Genomic DNA, 19,114 nt, shown 5'->3' with positions numbered 1-19,114 from the left:
AGCAGGTCTCCACTGTTCTCAAATTCCTATCATCTTTGTGAAGTCATTCTGCTGAAGGTCCAAGTGAACTCTCTCAAGTAAAGTTGGGATATGTCCTTGGGTCAAACAGTCTTCTTTTTCTTGTTGAATCTGCCCCATCTGTAACTCTATCTCATAGTCATTTCTGTATATGTTGAGTGGACCTGCTGATGACGATGCCATGGATATAATCGGGATCTCTTAGGTTGGATGTTGTGTAGCCAATATTTCTCCTATATGCAATTACGATGCATGCAAATGAACATGTAACATACGCATGACAAGCAAAATAAACTTAAGTTAGTATGGTAAAAAGAAAGAATTTAGTGTTAAAAATAATGAGAGAATAATAAGCAATATCATGGGTATTACTGTCTACTCCACGATACTTTATTATCTCGTGGCAAAATTTAAAATAGAGGGAGTGGAAGAAATTCCTTCATGTGTACCTATTTATAGGGTATACTCTCACGGGTATGGCCTTACCTAGGGTTAAGCTGCTCTCGGTATTCTATATGCTGAGCGGGGTTTATAAACAGAGCTAAGGTTCCCAAATCGTTCCTCACTGTCGTCCACGCGAACTAGTAAGGCACCCTGATCCTCACCCATTACAGGCTTCAAACGGACTAGGTTCGATTTGAGCAGGAGTCTTCACTAGCCCGTGCGGAGGTTATCACCTCACGAGAGTGTAGCTATTAAATTTCCTCCTAAAAAGGACATAACCCGGGTGGAGGGTTTATGCATGAATGCAAAATGTGCTATGTGTGTGAAGGAAAACATCGAGTTCGGAGTAACATTCTCACATCCCTCTATCCTAAATCCCCACAATTATTAAAAGCAATAAAGTAACAAATGCGAAATAAACAAATGCACTAAACAAAATATGCAAAACAAATCATCAATACTAAGGAAACATCGAATTATTTAAAGCCTTGGATAACCTATTATTATTTAATGGTTAGACTCTCGGCAGTCTCCAGTGGAGTTGTCATCTGTCGTAACGTGCGGGTCCGGGAACCTGACCGTCAGACGCTAGTGAAAACTCTAAAAAACTAGGAGTCGCCACCAATCTTTTTTGCTAGGTGCGATTGGCCACTTATTGACTCGATTCTAATCGACGAAGCCTTAAATTAATTTTAAGCCCGTCGAAAAACCTTAAACTGGTTTACGATTTTCTCGATCTAGGCTTGAGAGTACGGTTACGCCCGGGAAAGGATTAGCACCCCCGGGATGTCCGTTCCATGAACGGTACCATTTTTTAGATTATCCTATTAGGCTTTAATTTTTAAGTTCACTATATTTTCTTGGTTATTATTCTCTTATTTTATCTCCTATTTAACCTAAAATGGAATGCAAATGTGAAGAAAGATGAGATGCATGGCGTGGGATAAAAATGTCAGATGAATAACCTTTTATCGAGGACGTTCTCCCGAATCCGCCCATTATACTGGTGGGATCCGGGGTGTTCTCTCACCTAGGGAATTATCCGATAAACTCGCCTTCGCAAATTTAACGAATAATTCTCATCATCGGGGTCACTGTACGTTTTTCTTTAAAAATAACGTTTTCGTGCATAATGATCCTAATTCGGGCAAAAGCCTTTTATTAAAGATGCTTTTTGAGCCCTCCCATCATACTGGTGGGACTCGGGGACACCTTTTCACCTAGAGAACTTTTCGAGGAATACCCGCCTTCGCAAGATCCTCGGAAGATCCCATCATCGGTGCTTAAACTCGAAAACAAAAATATTTATATGCAATGATGTAACATATATATATGCTATGCTAATGCAATTATCTACTTTTTTTGTCATTTTTTATTATTTAATTATTATTTTTATTTTGTTTTATTTTTTATCATATTTTCTATTTTATTTCTAGTTATTATTTTTTCATACTTTACATTTTTTTATTCTAAGTTACTCTTATATTTTCCTTTTATAATTAGATAAATTGTTTATGATTCCATTTAATGCTTAATTTTAAATTAGTTGTTGTCTTAGATTTTTATTATTATTTATTTATTTATTTATTTATTTATTTATTTATTTAATGTCATGTATATTGCATTTTCACAAATTAATTATTTACTATATATTCAAATTATTATTATTATTTTTATCATCATTTTTCATCTATTATTATTTATTTATTATTTTTATTGAATAACTTTTGTATAGTCAAATTAAAATTTCAAGATCTTGAAATCGAGGCCCTCCCATCGTACTAGTGGAGCCTTGATTCGAATTTCGAACCTAGGGAATATGGACCCGGGATTACGACTTCTCGCGTCTCGACCGATCATCCCATCATCGGTATTAATTGTTTTATTTATATTAATAATTCTTTATCTTTTCATTTTCATTCTCTCTTCATTTATATCCCTCTCCATTTTATATAAAGCTATCTTTTTCAATTAATATATTTTCTTTTTTTGTTTCATTACATTTTAATTCTAATTCTTCCTAATTTATTCTCGTTTATTTTTTAATTTTTAATTTGCTATTTTTTAATTTCTGTTCTCTCTTAACGTTTAATCATTTTTATATGTATCTTATCTTTTTTATTGTACCTAATAATCTATTAAAACTGATTTGTCTTTCTACCTAAACATTAGGCCCAGCACAACCACAAAATCAAAACCAAACAAAAATGTATACCTTCAGTGGGTTGACAGTAGCCCAACACGATTAGTCTGGCCCAACTGGTCTATCTCTCAAAGCCCACTGTCTGGTCCCTATCCAGAAGCCTGCAAATGCCCAAAACGACGTCGTTTCAATGTTTGCTTCTCCTTTCCAAAACGGTGCCGTTTAAGCTCACATTTGAGTATAAAAACCTTCTTTTTTATTCTCTCTCCATTTTCTCCCTTTTGTCTCTCTCTCTAGAAACAAACACTCTGACTTCTCTCTAAAAAAAAACCTTTCTCTTCCTCATTACCCACCGGCGGCTAGTGGGGCTTTTTGTCGTCATCGGCGACGCAACCCAATTGATCGAATTTCTCCCTTTCTTTTCTCCGGTGCCGACTTGATCTCCTTCTCTCTCTCTCTATCTCACTTTTTCCTTTCGCCAACAGCAAAATCTTTCTTCTCCAACTGACGCCGCTCGAACCTTTCTCCTCTCCCTCTCCTTCCTTTCACCGTCGGCTAAATCTTTCTTTGCTTCCTCACCCAAAATCTCCTCCTTACAACTGGCGACAGCAAAACCCAAGCTTCGACACCTCCACCGGTGGCACTAAAACCCCAAAATCTATCTTCTAATCGGCGATAACACTGTCCCAAGACTTTATCCTCCCCAATCGACGGTAACTAACCCAAGCTTTACCCACTCTAACCGACGGCAAATACCCAAGCTTTATCCCCCCTAAAAATCAACCAAAAATTCACCCAAAAAACGCCACCATTCTCCCTCTCTCATTGTGCATATTTTCTGATTTTTTTGTATGCTTTTTTTATTTTTGGATTATGGCTTTTGTGGTTGCTTCTGGCTGCTAGACTAGGATTCTTGATGTTTTTTATGTTGTGTTTTTAGGTTGATAGGGATTCCTCTAGGGTTTTTTGATTTTCAGGTGGCTAGGCTTTTTTAGGGATTTTTTGTTTGCAGGTTGTGGCTTCTCCTCCCCAGGTTACTACAATGCCCCCTTTATACTGGGCTAAAGGGGGCACGCTCCCATTACTCTGCCAGATGCAAATTTTTCACGTTTGGCAAGGAGAGGGTGGTGACTGGCAGGGAAGATGGTGCCTGGCAGGGTGCGTCCGCACCCTACCAGACGTACTACTACTTTTTTTTATATTATAATTATTTTATGATTCTTGATTAATTAAAATTTTATTATTTATTATATATATATATATATATTTTAGTGTCTACAGGTGCCATGTCAACGTTGACACTAGCACCATGGTTAATTCAAATGGAAAATGTTAGAATGATTAAATTGAAATAATTTTTAAAATTAAAAAACTAAAATGTTTGGATTTTGAATAGAGTGATTAAATTGTGGAAAATATCCTAGTATTGGGATTTTCCAAGTATTTTGACCATTTCTTTTTCTATTTTACTTCATCACTTTCATAAAATTGAACATTTATTCAAATAGGAATATAATATTTTAAACAAAATTTAAACTATTTAAAAATTTTTAAATAAATTATTATTTTTTATTACATTCAATTAAATCTTTGTATTTTTATTTTTCTTAATAGGTCCTTATAATTATAAATTGACTAATTGCACTGGTCAAAACGTAATTAATCAAAATATCATTTGCGATTTAATGCTTATGTACCATTGACATAGCAAGTAAAATTGCAATATGATCATATAACCATGTCATATAACCATGTCACATCACAATCACTCTAGCATATCAACATACATCTATACGAATCTCTTCAAACTTTGCTTCAACTTCCACTTTATGACAATATCCTTTGATCTTCTCTTTACATCATACAACATTTGGTTTTCTTCCATCTCTTTTAGATTCTCTATCAAGCACAATCAGAGAGATTGATGCTTTAGTATCCCTTTATAGATAGAAATATGGAAAACTTAATGCAAATGGCTAAAATCACTTGTAGATTTTCCCTTTTAATTCACTACTTTTTAATCCAAATGAGTTTGGTTAATTAGTAACGTTTTATTTCAAACCCGTAAATTTTTCGATACATAAGATGAAGCATTGGTTAACTAGCCAATTGGGTGAAGAGTTGGAGGTTTGAGCGGCAAGGTGGGCTTGTGGTCATGGCATCCTGAAAATGGAGACATGGATGAAATTAGGTGTAGATAATTGAAACATCCAACAAACAACAACTTGTAATTCGCTGCAATTCTTGGCAACATGTCTAGGAATTTCACAGAATTGGTAAACAACTTTGTTTTGGGTTTGCAGATTTTGCTTGTAGCCATTTCGATTTGAGAAGAACCATCCTCTGGCATGGTTGCGAGGTTCCTCCATTGTTGTTCTCTTGTCTGTTTTTATCATTTCGATTGTTGTTGGTAGTGGGTTTCCGTGCATAGTTGGCAATGATAGGAGTTGTGTTAGACTTGGCATCTCGCTTAAAAAATGCTTCATAATCTACAAGTTTGTCATGAAGTTCTTCAAAGGATATAGCAAATTCGTGGGCACATATAGCAGCTCCAATCTCCTTAAAGTTGGAACCAAGACCATTGAGAATGTGAAAGACAACTTCATTATCAGATAGGGGTGCACTAGCAGTAGCATGTTTAATGGCATGCATATAGGAAAATATGTTAGTAGTGCCTTTGATAGTTTTGCTTAAGGTGTCTTGGAGACTAATAATTCGTCCTTGAGTGGGTTTGGCTTACATAAGATGAAGCTTTATCCAAAGATCATGAGATGACTTCGTGAAGGTTACAAATGAAACCACATTAAAAGAAAGAAAGGTAATGAAAGCACTTTGAAGAAGTTAATCCTGACGAATCCAACATAAGTTATTATTCTTATTGGAAACATCAAGAGTGTCATTGACATAGCTAAAAAGGTCATATCCAATTAGAAGAGATTGCCATTGAATGTGCCATAAAATATAATTAGTGGCAATGCGTTTCAGAAGAGCTTGTACAAGACATTAATTAAAAAGAGATTTTATTATGAGGTAAGGGAGGTGAGGGTATTGAGGATTGGAATAGATAATAGGATGGATTGGTTTGTTAAACAATTTGATTCAACCATTGACAAAAATGAGATATACGGGCAGAAAAAAACGATGGAGAAAAAAAAAGGCACTTAGGCAAAAAGCTCTAATACCATATAGAGAATAAAATTCTACACATTTTATTAATAATTTAAATCAATATATATACCCGTAGTACATTAGAAATGAATTTTTTAATTGTAGAGATATCTTTCTGTTAAGATAATATAAATCAAACAAATAAGTTACCTATTAAAATATAGAATTATAAAATAAATATTTTGATTATCTAATGTTCTCATTAATAAAAAAGAATAAAATATGTGTACAAGTTATGCAACGACTCTCTCTAAGCATAAGCAATATGGTAAAGAGCTAAAGAATAAAATAAAGCAACTATTAACTCCTAACTAATGTAGTCATGCAATTATGCAAGTCAAGGTTAACAAATTTGACATGCGAACGCAATGTCTTTTTTTTTTTTTTCGTATACCCAAACTAAGGAATTATTTCTTTTAGGTTAAAAAAGAAACTCATAATAAGATGTGCAATATTTGATATCAAATAAAGGGTTGATAGCTCAATTGTTATAAATACAAGATTAGGGGCTAAAAAATCTATATAAAACATAAGATTAGATTAAAGAAAATAAATAGATTAAAATTCTTAGAAATGGGAATTTCTCAATAATATAGTTAATTGCATAAGTTTGGGAGTATAGAATAATTTGTACAGAGATTCACTCGGATTGTGAAGAAATGGGTGGAGAGGGAGTAGAGAAAGGCAGAGATGCTTTTATTATTATTATTAGTTGCTTTCAAGCAATTTCAGAATCTTGGATAATTGTGGCTAAGAGGGAAAAAAAGATGGAAATGGGGCTCACATGTCTTACCCTAGGAGACAGAATCCTAGTGATGAGTCGCCTAAGCATTGTTTTAGTGGGAGAGGATAGAATTTTTGTTCGCTCCTTTTCATGATTATAGCATATGGAAAGCTTATAAAGGGTCTCCCTACTCTACCATACCAATATATATAAACATTTTCTGTTTACATGCGAAATTTGTTGAGTGTATGATTTATATTTGAAAATGGGAAGAAACTATCAATAAATAACGATACCTTAAAATCATTATAACAGTAGTAAAATGTTATCTTTTAACAAAGAATTAGTAATTAATGTATTAAAGTATTTGATTTATTGATTGATTGATACATGATTTTTTGTTTAGAAAATAAATTTAAAATTTTTAATTAAAAAAACTAATAATTAATTATGTATATAGAATTTTTATTAAAACAAGGACATAAGGTTGTTATTCAGAGTTAATAGAGAAGAGAAGGCATGTTAGGCAATGATGCAAATAGTGCCTCCACTAATAAAGCGACACAACGAAGAAGGAACGAGTGTCAGTGACAGTTGAAGCAATGACTATTGAATTTGGAGAATTAGGTGATAAACAAAGACAGGGGAGGTGTATGTCAGCTAAACTGATTTGTGGAATAAAGTCATCACGTTACTTTTTCATTTGCGTTTAGTAAACAGCCATATTTATGATTTAGGTGAGATGTGTATGTTTGGAGTACAAGGTCAAGGCACCTAATCACACCCTAACAAACATTATTATTATTATTATGGCAGGTACACAATTGAAATCCTTTGGTCTTGGTGTACTTCCTTCTCATTCTGCATTTTTATTTTAGACGAAAGCACCCTTGACAATTGATGGAAATTTCTGCCTTGGACACGTTCCAGCTGGTGAACAGTGAGCCTCGTAGCCCGTCCGTTTCTCACATGACTGATGGATTACGGTAAGCCTTCTTAAAAGATGATTGTTGCAGATACTTGCTCCAGCTTTGGTGTAGATGGGCACTCCATAGAGTTGTTTTTAACATTTTAAAGCACTCTGGTATCCGTAAATAATCATGTGTTGTTCAATTCCTGCATTCAGAAATTCCAGTTATTCTAGACTGAATCAAAGACGTTTTACAAGTCATGTGCACCAACGACACACCAGCACGCCTCCATACAGTTACAGTCGTGGTTTTAGCTCCATCGTCCATGTTGACAAATTCAAAAGAGCAGTTGTTTTTTTACCAAAAAGCAGAATTTTGGGTTTAATTTCTTATCAAATTTCTACAAAGAGTAAGTTAAACCTTGTGTTTCGCTTTGCAGTTTCTTTTTTCTTTTTTATTCCATAATCAGAGCATTAAAACACTTGAATTAAACCTTTCGGAATTTAGAGTACAGGAATTCTCACCTTTCATTTCGGAAACCCAATTCTGTTTCAAAACCATTATTTTATTCCCGTCTCAAAAATGTAGCACTTGGTTTCAAGCGAAAAGCTATAAAGGCATCAACCTATGCCTTAATATATTTCATTGGACTAAGATTGTCCAGGAATGACAGATATACAAATAGAACTGCACTCTGTAGTGACATTTTCAGAGCTGTCGATCAATAACTGTCGTAAGTTTCTGCGTACTCAAAGTTTGGCGAAAGTCTTTATAAATTTTCTATGAATGTGTTCTAATGTTCAATTACCAAATTCGACTACTTCACCATAAACAGAGAAATAGCACAAGGTAATAAACTGCAATTAACCCAAATAGAGCAACACTTTCCAGCAGAAGTTGCATTAGGAGGTAACATACAAATACTCATATCCCTCCCAGGATATACACAAGAAAAACGACCCTTTATTCAAATAATATTCAAGGTTGATTCGTACGCAATGGCCTTTACCATCCTCCTCTCTGAGAACCACCAGAAGAATGCACATTCAACCTATCAAGCACAGCATTAAAATCCACTGGCTGGCCACTCTCCTCCATCCTCTGAATCACACTGGCAACATGATCAACCCTGAAGCCCATGCTCACCAATTTTTCAATCAAATCACTGTAGGGATGGCTGCGAATGAACTGTGAATGGCTGGTGTTCCGAATCATAACATTTGGGCCAGTGCCAGTTTGAGGAGTCTGAAGAGAGACATTTGCTGGGGAATACCCACCCTGTGAGAAATGAGGCTGTTGGGGTGGATGAAGTGGTCTACCACCTTCGCTATCATACATCATGTATGCACTTCCTGGAGGAAGGGGGGGATGAGGGCCAGGAGCTGTGTATCCCTCAGCTGGTGGTGCTCCAAAAGTGCCCTTGATTTGCTGAGGTTGCTGGGGAGCTGTTCTACCAGGCAGACCATACCCATAAGGGATGGTGTCAGCACGGCTGGACACAGGTTGAGGAACTCCAGAATATGGAACTTGCATAGGCAAGCTGTTTGGTAATGCCTCTGGCAGAGATGGGTTTGTTGATTGAGTCGGAGGGTAGGGAGGATAAGCTGGTGTTGATGGGGCCCTCATCTGTGGTTGCATAGAGGACTGCTGCTGCGGTACTTGCTGTGGTAATTGTTGTGGCCATTGCTGCTGATACTGGGGGAATGATTGGACTGGTGGTACCTGATTTACTTGGGACTGTGTAGGCTGTGGTGGCATCCTGGAGATGTCTGGTATCTGAGGAGTTCGGTATTGAGAATCAGAAGGCAAATATTGACTCTGAGGGTGTTGAATTGGTGCAGGGGCTGGGGCTGGGGCAGGGGTAGGGACTGGAGCAGGAGCTGGGGCTTGGACTTGGGCTTGGGAGTTCGATAATTGGTTTGGAGGTATATAGTAGGATTGTTGGGTCAAATTCTGGGGTGAGGCTTGAGAGTGTGGCACCACAGGCTGTTGTGGTGGTGCTACTTGATGAGGCAGGGCAAGAGCTAATTGCTGGCTTTGCATGTCAGATGTGTGATCAGTCTTTTTAGAATCAGAAGCAGGTGGTGATGCTCTCTCCTCAGTGGACTGTGAATGGCTGGAAGAAGAAGACTCCTTCTGCACAAGTTGTAATTTAGCCAACTCCTTCTGAGTCTCAGCTAGCTCCTGCTTATCTCTTAGGATCTGCACAGACCTATGGACCTACAGCGCACATTGAATACTTAATAAGTATGTATCTTGCAGAAAATGGAATACATGATTATGAAGGCATCTATAATCAGCAAGAGAAAACAGTAAGAAGCAAGGTAATGGGACCACAGCCCAGCTGTTACCAGAAAAGGCAGAAAATCTGAGCTCAATTTGACAATACACATCTAGTCTTTCTCATATAGGCCAAGAAAATAGATCAAGAATGTAAATTCAGAGTTATTTCTCTCCAGGGTATTAGACTATGAGAACTTTGAAAACATGCAGATACAGGCAGAATGAACCTGCATCTGAGCCTAAAATCCATATTCACTGTCCCAAGAAACATTTTTATGTTACAAATTTTAATGTCAACAACATTAGCAGCTGATGTTTGAATCCCTTTAACATAACAGCTGCAACTCAATAAAACACTAGTTCTTTTCCAACCAATATTAATGCACTTTCTCATGCATGCTATTGCTCTATTTTAGACAAGAGATCGGTGCCTTTATAGGCAATGATAAATAGATGTTATCTGTAAAGCAAAATAAGGACCATACAGGCATCTTAAGGCTTTAAAGGAAAAAAAACCCAAAAGTATGACTGAGGTTATTTGTGGTAAATCTTATAACCAACTAATTGATGAAATCCACCTTCTCCGAAACTGTAGGATGTTCAGTAGTACTCACCTCCTGGAGATGTTTCTCAATAGATTTAAGCTTTAAATCTGCATCTACATGATCACGAACTAGATCAGATCGCATTTCTCCAATCGTTTTATCAAGATTGTAGCAATATAACTCCAGCTGCGACAATCGTGAACTTATTCCCTCGAGAAAGCGCATGAGGTTGTCTGCATATTTTTTCATGGTTTTTTCAACAGTAGCAGTCACATCCGTGGAGAAAGAATCTTCTGGCTGGCTGTATGCATTAGGTGGAAATATTGATCGTGCAGCTCTGCCTTTGTGAAAATCCTGCAGTGGTCAATATTACAACATGATTAATTAGTTACACTATAAGCAAAAGGACCAATAAATGCCACTAGCTTAGCAACACTATGGGCAAAGGAAAAAAGTTTGGTTCATTTTTCCCCACAATAAGTGGTATATGTGAACCCAAAAGACAATATGTTCTAGTTTTTCTATAACGTTAGAAGGAAAATAATTAAAGGTTCAATCCAATAACACCCCAAGCTTGTAAAACCATTAAGTACAAGAACTTTTAGGGTCTACACTTCAGTTTGGGGAACTTTGATGGAACTGCATGTGACCTTTTCTAGTTTTTGTCACTGTTTCTATAGTGAACAACAAAGATAAATGCTTAGGATCAAGGATTGAATGCTTCAATAAAGAAATTCTACTAAGGGCAAATACAAATCCAAAAAATTTGTAGATTTGACCCCACTCTACCAACAGCTACCCAACCACATGATCATTGCTGATTTTTTATTAACTCTAGCATGTGAGAATTGCTACGGTATTTGATAGAGATAAACGAAAGATACGGAAAAAAATGATGCAAAGTAATTCACTTTTGGCTCAAATTGTCCCAAATTCAAACTCACAAATACTACAAACGTTCCACATGAAAGTATAAGTCACTTGTAATATACATGACTGTGCAAACAAAAGTTTCTTGCATTCCATTTTGACTTGCACTTCAGCCAACACATATATATACTTTCTGCACCTTGGAAACATTTTATTCATTTTCTTGTACCCACAACATAAAATGCAATAAGCAATGCTATAGAACCAAAATTTCTTCTCACAAAAAGGGCGGGAGTCCAATACTGAAATTATGTAAATGAACCAACCATAAACTTCCTCAATTCAGAAATAATGTAAAAGCTTTGTACCCCCTAGAGAAAATACACAGCTACCTTATAGCCATGAACTAATCATAAGTATTTGGCTAACACCATCTCTAATTAATCTCAACGCAAATCGTCACCATGAGAATTGTAATCAATGGTAATGGGCGAAATTCTCAACATTTTTTTATGTTTCTTAAAATTAACGAAAAACCCAAGAAAAATCCCCAACCAAAAAAATAAATCAAGCTCAATCAATAAATGGGAAAATTCTAGAATGTCAAAATTTCATTTTTATACACTCATATCTTCCTATAAAATTACAATTATTTTCAATGAAAAGAAGTTTTTAGGTCTCATGACAAATATACACCCAAAAAGAAGGAGAAATTCTAACCTTTACTAAATTTAGGTCAACAACCGATCAATTAGATATCCGAATTAAAATAAAAATTTCTAAATTTCCCACCAAAAAAAGCTCTGTTACGTTGTTAAGCAATTCGTTTTTTATCAAATCAAACTCTCAATTAAACCCTAATCAGATCGAATCCTCCCCCTGAAAATAAAAGGAAAACCCTACAAATAAAATCCCAGCGAAAGTGACAGCAGATACCTTGGCGGAGCTGTTGGTACCGACTACAGGTTCGGCGTGGCTACCGTTAGAGGATTCCTGGTTCCCGTAGTCCTCGTACGAACAAAGAATATCATCGGACCCAAAATCGAACCCTTTGGAACCACCCGAGTTGCCCCGACCCGATGATCCAGATGCCATTTTTTCCCAAAGCAGATCGAAACAGCAAAATTACTTTTCTTGAAACAGATAGAAGAAGAAGAAGAAGAAGTAGGTCAAGATTTTCCCCCTTTATTTCTATTTCGAGAAGAGATAAATATAAAATAGAACAAAAACAAAGAGAAAGATTATTGTTTTAAGCTTTTAACTAGCTTGGCTACAAAGGAAAGGAAATTTCCATGAAGCTTTTCTCACCCTCTTTTCTTTTAATTTTGTTTAACTTTTATACATGTAACAGGGATGTCCGAGAGTCGAGAAACGTTTTTAAAATGGGGCATTGGGTCTTGGAATCAGATAAGGATGATCCTTCACCGACCTTTCCTTCTTTTTGCACAGTTAGTCCTCCATTTTGTTTCTATTCTCATTCTTTTGTACTATCTTTCTCATTTTTCTGTTTGATGCTTCCTTATTTATTTCTACTTGTTTACTGTTGTTCCTCTTATTAAATTAGTTATTTCTTGTAAAGGGCCCCCCTACTCCAATAATCACACAAAAAAGTTCAACCAAAAATAATATTTCTAAAGTAATTGATTTCAGAGGAATTTTGAGTTCACTTTATTAAAATGAAATAATAGACTTATTGTAAAAATTATATCCCTGCATAAATTCATATATCTTTTTTTGAAGCACAATAGCACATGATACTGCAAGGTCAAAGTTCGATGCTACTCATGAGAATGTGAAGCATGTGAACCGTGCGAAACTACCTAAATTTCAAGATTTGCTTGAGATTTTTTTATAGCTTTTTTTTTTAATTTTTTATTAGCAATATTTTTATTATAATCATTTTTAATTACATATATATAATTTAAATAATAGTAATAGAAGATCGAAATTCGTGACCATGCAGTGAATGCTTCTTTGGGTTGTGAGCTTTGTACTTAACACCAAATATTCACCTTTACTTAAACAAAATATATAATCACAAGAAGTACATTTTAACATAAACTTCTAAGCATAATTTATTTAATTACGTTACAATTATTTAATACTAATAATTGTGTATGTTGTCGCTTATACATGCATAATAAGAGATAGAAATTCGTTGAACCTTAATTAACAATTCAACACCATTCTACACTACTAGTCTACCCAATATCTAAACTTGACAATTCGTATTTGCATATCTTAATTATATTGTGTAAACATAAATAAGTAAATACAAACACAACACGATTAATTAAATATATTAAAATTCATGAATAAGTTCATTAAATATGTAATAACACAATATAACACGGCATGCCTAACAAGTATATTAAACAAGTTACATTTAATCTTTTATGGTACAATGTGATTTATAATCAATTTAAATTTGAAGATGTTTCCGCACTTGTAGCTCATGTGGAAACTATTCGTTTGCTCATCTTCTTAGAAGCTCAAATTTTTTGAGAAACTGATACTGTTATATACTCGAAAACAACACCAAGCAACATTGACAAATATTGTGCTTATATCTAGAGGTGAGTAAAATTTGACCAAACCAATGATCCAATTGAACTAAATGTAATTTAGTTGATAGGTAAAACGATTTGATCTGATTGGTTCATTGGGTCTATTGGTCCAATTGGTTTATTTGATAGGTTTTGGTTTTAAAATTTTTGGTCCAAATCGATCAAAATACCAAATCAATATTTTATATAAATAAAATATTATATATATTTTAAAATTTATATAAAATATTTATTTTTTTATTATTAAGTTGACGATGTGTGATGGTTGATTATCTTGTATTTTTTTTTTTTTTGGATTTGAGAGAAAGGAGATTCGAACTTTACTTTTTAAATAGAGAAATCATACACCAATTAATGAGCCAAATGCTCAGGTGTGGTTGATTATCTTGTATTAGATGGTCTTATTTTGTAGATGTTAATTTTATTATCTTTGTTATATAGACTTTTGAATGTTAAAACTTAGAGGTTGAAAATCTTGAATGTTAATTTGATGAATTTGATAGCTTTTGTGAAAGGACATAATTATATGAGTGAAAAAACAAATGTTTTGTGTTTTTTTTTTAATGTTTAGATTATTTGTATATTTTATAATTATGGATGAAGTTTATGAATTTCAATGTTGTAATTTGCAAAAGGAAAAAGTAACAAATTTCGATTCTTTGGATCCAAAATCAAACTGATCGAACTAATTTGATATTTGGTCGATTCAGTCTTACTTTAAGTTTGGTCAATTTTGGTTAATTTTTTAAAATATTTGAAAATATTTGGTCCATTTGATTTTTAATTATGATGGATTGAACTGATCAGATCGTGCAATTACTCACCCGTATATGACAATAAATTATGCAATTGAAACTTGAATACACAAAACCCAACACCGTACTATACAAGATATCCCTCAAAAACAAAAAGATATGCGCTATACACTCACTTCCTCACTCGTCTCCTTTCATTCTGCACCCCGTTTCTTCTTTTAACTTTTCTTACAATATATATACATGATAACAGAATGGGGATAATTATTTTGAAATTTGTAGCCGATAATCCTACCAACATTATACATTACCATAGTTATTAACATTGTACGATACGATACTAGTAAAAAACGATATATATTTATAATCGTATCACATTTAACTACAGTACGGAGATATATCGTACAATATAGTCGATATTCTTTTTATAAGCTTAATTCTAATTAATTATTAAATTTTTTATTAAATTTTATTTTTTTTTGAGTTGAAACATGAAAAATTATTTCTTATGAGTTTCAATCTTTAGATTTTAAACAAAAAATACTAAAAAATTAAATTCCCTTTTTATTTCAACATTATAAGTGTTTTTTAATTTTTAATTAATATAAAAAATATATATTATTTAAAAATATATATTTTTGACAAATATGTTGACAATTTAAATTTTAAAAAATAATCTTTTTCATTTATACCCTATAATCATCAATTTTGTTAAAAAATATAATTTTTTAAATTTTTTCTTTATTTTACGTATATAAAGGTTATTTATAATTAATTTTAATATTTTTAACTGTATGTTACGATACGATATTTGATATTAAAAAATAAAATTTCAATACACGATAAATATCTTGATTTAACAACTATGTACACTACTAACAAAAAAGATCTATGTTAAATGGACAATTTATCGACTTGACGTAAAATTGGCCTTCTGAAATGGGTATCTTGAAGAAAAGATCTATGTTGAGTAACCAATAGGGTATGTGGTAAACGGGCATGAAAATAAAGTCTTGAGATTGAAGAAAGCAATATATAGATTGAAGTAAGCACCAAAGCCATGAAATAATCGCATTGACAAGTATTTGCAAGACAATGGATTTGTTTGTTTCTCTCATGGGTATGCTTTTTATGTTAAAACTCATGATAACGGAGATATTCTTGATGAAGTTGGATTTAAGTGCATTGATGTGCTTATGTAAAGTATGGATTTAAAAAATTTTCTTTTATAAAAGAAGCAAGCAAGCAATCTAATTACATAAGTGAAAAAACACATCATACATATTACAAGTGACAAATCACATCTTAAAAAATAAGAATCTATTAAAATAAGATAAATGTACATTTTATTTCAAGATTCTTATTTTCGGACACCTAGTGAATTATAGTAAATTCACCACTACACTAACAATTGATTTCTTAATAAAACAAACTTACCACTTATTCTTTAAGAATGCTTTTAACTTGAATTTTAAGTGGATAAGGTGTAAAATGCTATACTACAATATGACAACCGATTTTATCTCTTTTTTCCTTTTAAAAATTAATGGTTATTTTTCTTTCAAGAAATCGACCAAGAATGGGAAAGAGGAAGAGAGGTGCGGCAAAATTATGAGGAAGAGGAGAGAAGTGGTGACAAAAGGTTTTTCAAGAAAGATATGCTATATCTTTTCTTTCAATATCTTATCTTTTTATTAAAACTTTTGCCTTAAAAATTTAATCAAAATCAAATACCTTTGAATCAATCTCGATCATCCATTTAGAGTTATGGATGTATCAAAGATGCTCCATAATTATCAAAATCAAAAATTAAAGAATAAAATTAAAATTAAAGAATAAATAATTTAATTCTTTAATTATGATTTAGAATTTTTAATAAAATAAAATTATTTGTTGAATAATAACTCTTACTTTAATATTATCTATCTTTGTCTAAAAAGAATTAATAATAAATAAAAGAGTCCTAATCAAACATGGAGTCTTCTTTAATCAATATGGATGTCTAGATTCATTTTGCAAAATCCTTCTCGCATTATCTCAACTCTTATCTTTAATTAAAACAAAACATGTTACCTTATCAAAATTGAAGCAAACATGTTTTCTTGTCTAAATTAAGAAAAAATATATTTTTCTTGTCTTAAATTTAGAAAAATATGTTTTCTTGTTTAAATTAAGACACATATGTTTTCTTCTTTAAATTAAGAACTTGTTTGACTTGACTTTTTTTTTTTAACTTAAAAGCTAATATGAAGTTCTAATGAAAAATAATAGCTTTTACAATTAAGTTAAATTTGTTTGGTAAATTTACGTTTATAAGCTTTTTTTTTTATAAATAAGTTGTTTGACAAAATAATTTATATAAGTTTCTGATTTTGGTTAAATTACCATAAAGGTATTTAATAAATAACTTTCTATTAATTACAAATTCCTTTGTTCACAATGGAAAAAATTTAACTTTATTCCTTATTTACTTAAAATAAATTTTTAGAAATATAAAAGGTATTTTTACATAACATAAAATTTATAATTAATAATAAATCATATAAAAATGAAAACGGATAATGTTGAAATTATTTTTAATAGATGAAGACATTTGAAACAAAAAGAAAAATTCTTCAAAACAAGAGACGTGTTTTAAAAAAAAAAAAGAGAAGAAAAAGCTCTTTTTTTTAGCTTTTCTAAAAGCCTTTTTTAAAAATTTTATTTTTAAAAAAAGTTACTTTTTTTAAAAACTTTTCAAAATCCCTGTTTAGCATGACTTTTGCTTTTAAGAGATAAATAATTTAAAAAAAGCCAGGCCAAATAAGTACTAAGACAAAACACAATTTTTTTATCTAAATTAAGACAAACATATTTTTTTGTCTAAATTAAGATAAAACATATTTTCTTATCTAAATTAAGAAAAAACATGTTTTTTTTCTAAATTATGACATAATATGTTTTCTTATATAAATCAAGACAAAACATGTTTCTTATCTGAATTACGAAAAATATGTAAAAGCTACTATTTTTGTACACAAATTTAATTAATCAAATAAATTATGCATTCCAACTTAAACAAAGTTGAATTCTAAGGAAGCTAAGTGAGAAATCTATTTGGATGTAGATCTTTCAAGCTCCAATAAACTTATAATTATACTTAATCCCATTAAGATAAATCAAGTTTATTAACCATCACTCTACCATAGGTTTATGGTTACACTTTTAGATTAACTATAATTACATGAAATGATTCAATACTTGATATTTATTATTAGTTGTTTAATTACAAACCTTATATTATGAACCCCGATAACCATCCAATAACAAAAGATGAAATTATCATTTTACCTTTTATATCAATTTTGTACTCTAGTATTAGATTTCATCTAATTAGTAATTCAATACTTTAGATCTAATCTTTTGAGCATTAAGATGTAATGATAAGCTAATTCATCAATCTACTAGGCCTAGATTAATTACCAATCTTTTTGAAATCACTAGAAGTGATGTTAATGCTATGAATTTCATTATTTGGATATATATTCCCGGATGTTCACCTTAATTATAATCCCAACATACGGAGTCTAGATCAATGCTTTATGATGATCATGCCCATGGTATATCAAAGATTACAAAGAGATAAAACACAAATCCACTATCCTTCAGGATTTCGATTTTACCATAAATAAATACATAAGTATGAGATTAAGATTTAAGTAACAGTTAAACTTAAATTTGATTTTCATGTAAATTCAGTTTATGTTATAATTTCATTACTTGAAATTAACCATTATGATAATTTGAGAATCATCATTCCTTTGAAATGAATCACATTCGTTTCGTTGGAAGTGATATGGACACTATAGCCTTAACATAATAAAGTGACTAGCTTTATTATATGGTTATGAATAATATTTAGATTTAATAAAAATAAATGTCTCCTATGTATGACTCTTCATACAAAAATATTTTAATATCTCAATAGAATCATGGTAATTTAGTAACTACATAATAAATGCTTACTTAAAACAAATTCTTCGTTTTGTTATCAAAATGTACTTTCATTACAAATAAATTAAATGAAATTAAATATAAAAATATACTTGCTTTCTAGAGCACCATATTCTTAAATTTCTAACAATTATACTTATTAGCCTTTATGTGGATGATCTTGTTTTTATTGGTATAATCCAAATTCGTTGGAAGAATTCAAGAATGCTATGTCACTTGAATTGAGATGATTGGCATAGAGCTAGGATTGTGCAAATTGGCTTCAAAATCAAACTGAATAGAGTTCAATATGAAAAGTTAATTTGGTTATTTGGTTTTCGATATTTACCTTGGTTAACGACGTAGTTGATTAGATTTATTTGGTTTGGTTTTTTATCTTAAAAAATCATAATCAAACTAATCAAACAATCAATTTTATACTATATAATATATTGGTTTATAGATTTTTTTAATCTTTTACATATTGGTTATTTCTTTAATACGTAGCAATTTAGATATTTTTTAACTAATTATAATTTTATTTTCTTTAACATGTTAGAGGATCTATGTGAGGAATCGAGGAGGTCCATCTTTGACTTCGAAGAATATTGTGGATGTTGGCTTGAATTTGCTTGAATTTGTCTTATTTTGTTGAAGTTAGTTGTTGTTGAAGAATGTTATTTAAAGAATGTAATTAAATTTCTTAGAAAATGT

The 19,114-nt window shown here is 32.0% G+C and overlaps 1 protein-coding gene across 1 annotated transcript; it reads right to left on the bottom strand.

The window, feature by feature from the left end:
- Positions 1–8,248: 8,248 nt before the first annotated feature.
- Positions 8,249–12,460, bottom strand: LOC18608707 (formin-like protein (DUF1421)). The gene is made up of 3 exons (XM_007043533.3): positions 12,043–12,460; positions 10,306–10,590; positions 8,249–9,628 (listed from the first exon to the last, which is right to left on the bottom strand). Exons 1-3 carry the CDS (start codon positions 12,199–12,201, stop codon positions 8,414–8,416), a joined length of 1,659 nt encoding a protein of 552 aa, XP_007043595.3. The 5' UTR covers positions 12,202–12,460; the 3' UTR covers positions 8,249–8,413.
- Positions 12,461–19,114: the final 6,654 nt, after the last annotated feature.

The sequence above is a fragment of the Theobroma cacao genome, chromosome 2, assembly GCF_053813885.1.
Source record: "Theobroma cacao isolate CCN51 chromosome 2, ASM5381388v1, whole genome shotgun sequence".
NCBI lineage: Eukaryota > Viridiplantae > Streptophyta > Magnoliopsida > Malvales > Malvaceae > Theobroma > Theobroma cacao.
This window is presented reverse-complemented; position numbering and strand designations above follow the sequence as displayed.

Bases quoted from the DNA above. Each gene is read 5' to 3' on its own strand.
- LOC18608707 (XM_007043533.3), bottom strand. From the start codon at position 12,201: ATGGCATCTGGATCATCGGGTCGGGGCAACTCGGGTGGTTCCAAAGGG. The intron at 10,591-12,042 runs GTATCTGCTGTC...TGACCACTGCAG, and splicing joins GTACCAACAGCTCCGCCAAG to GATTTTCACAAAGGCAGAGC. The intron at 9,629-10,305 runs GTGAGTACTACT...TGTGCGCTGTAG, and splicing joins TTGAGAAACATCTCCAGGAG to GTCCATAGGTCTGTGCAGAT.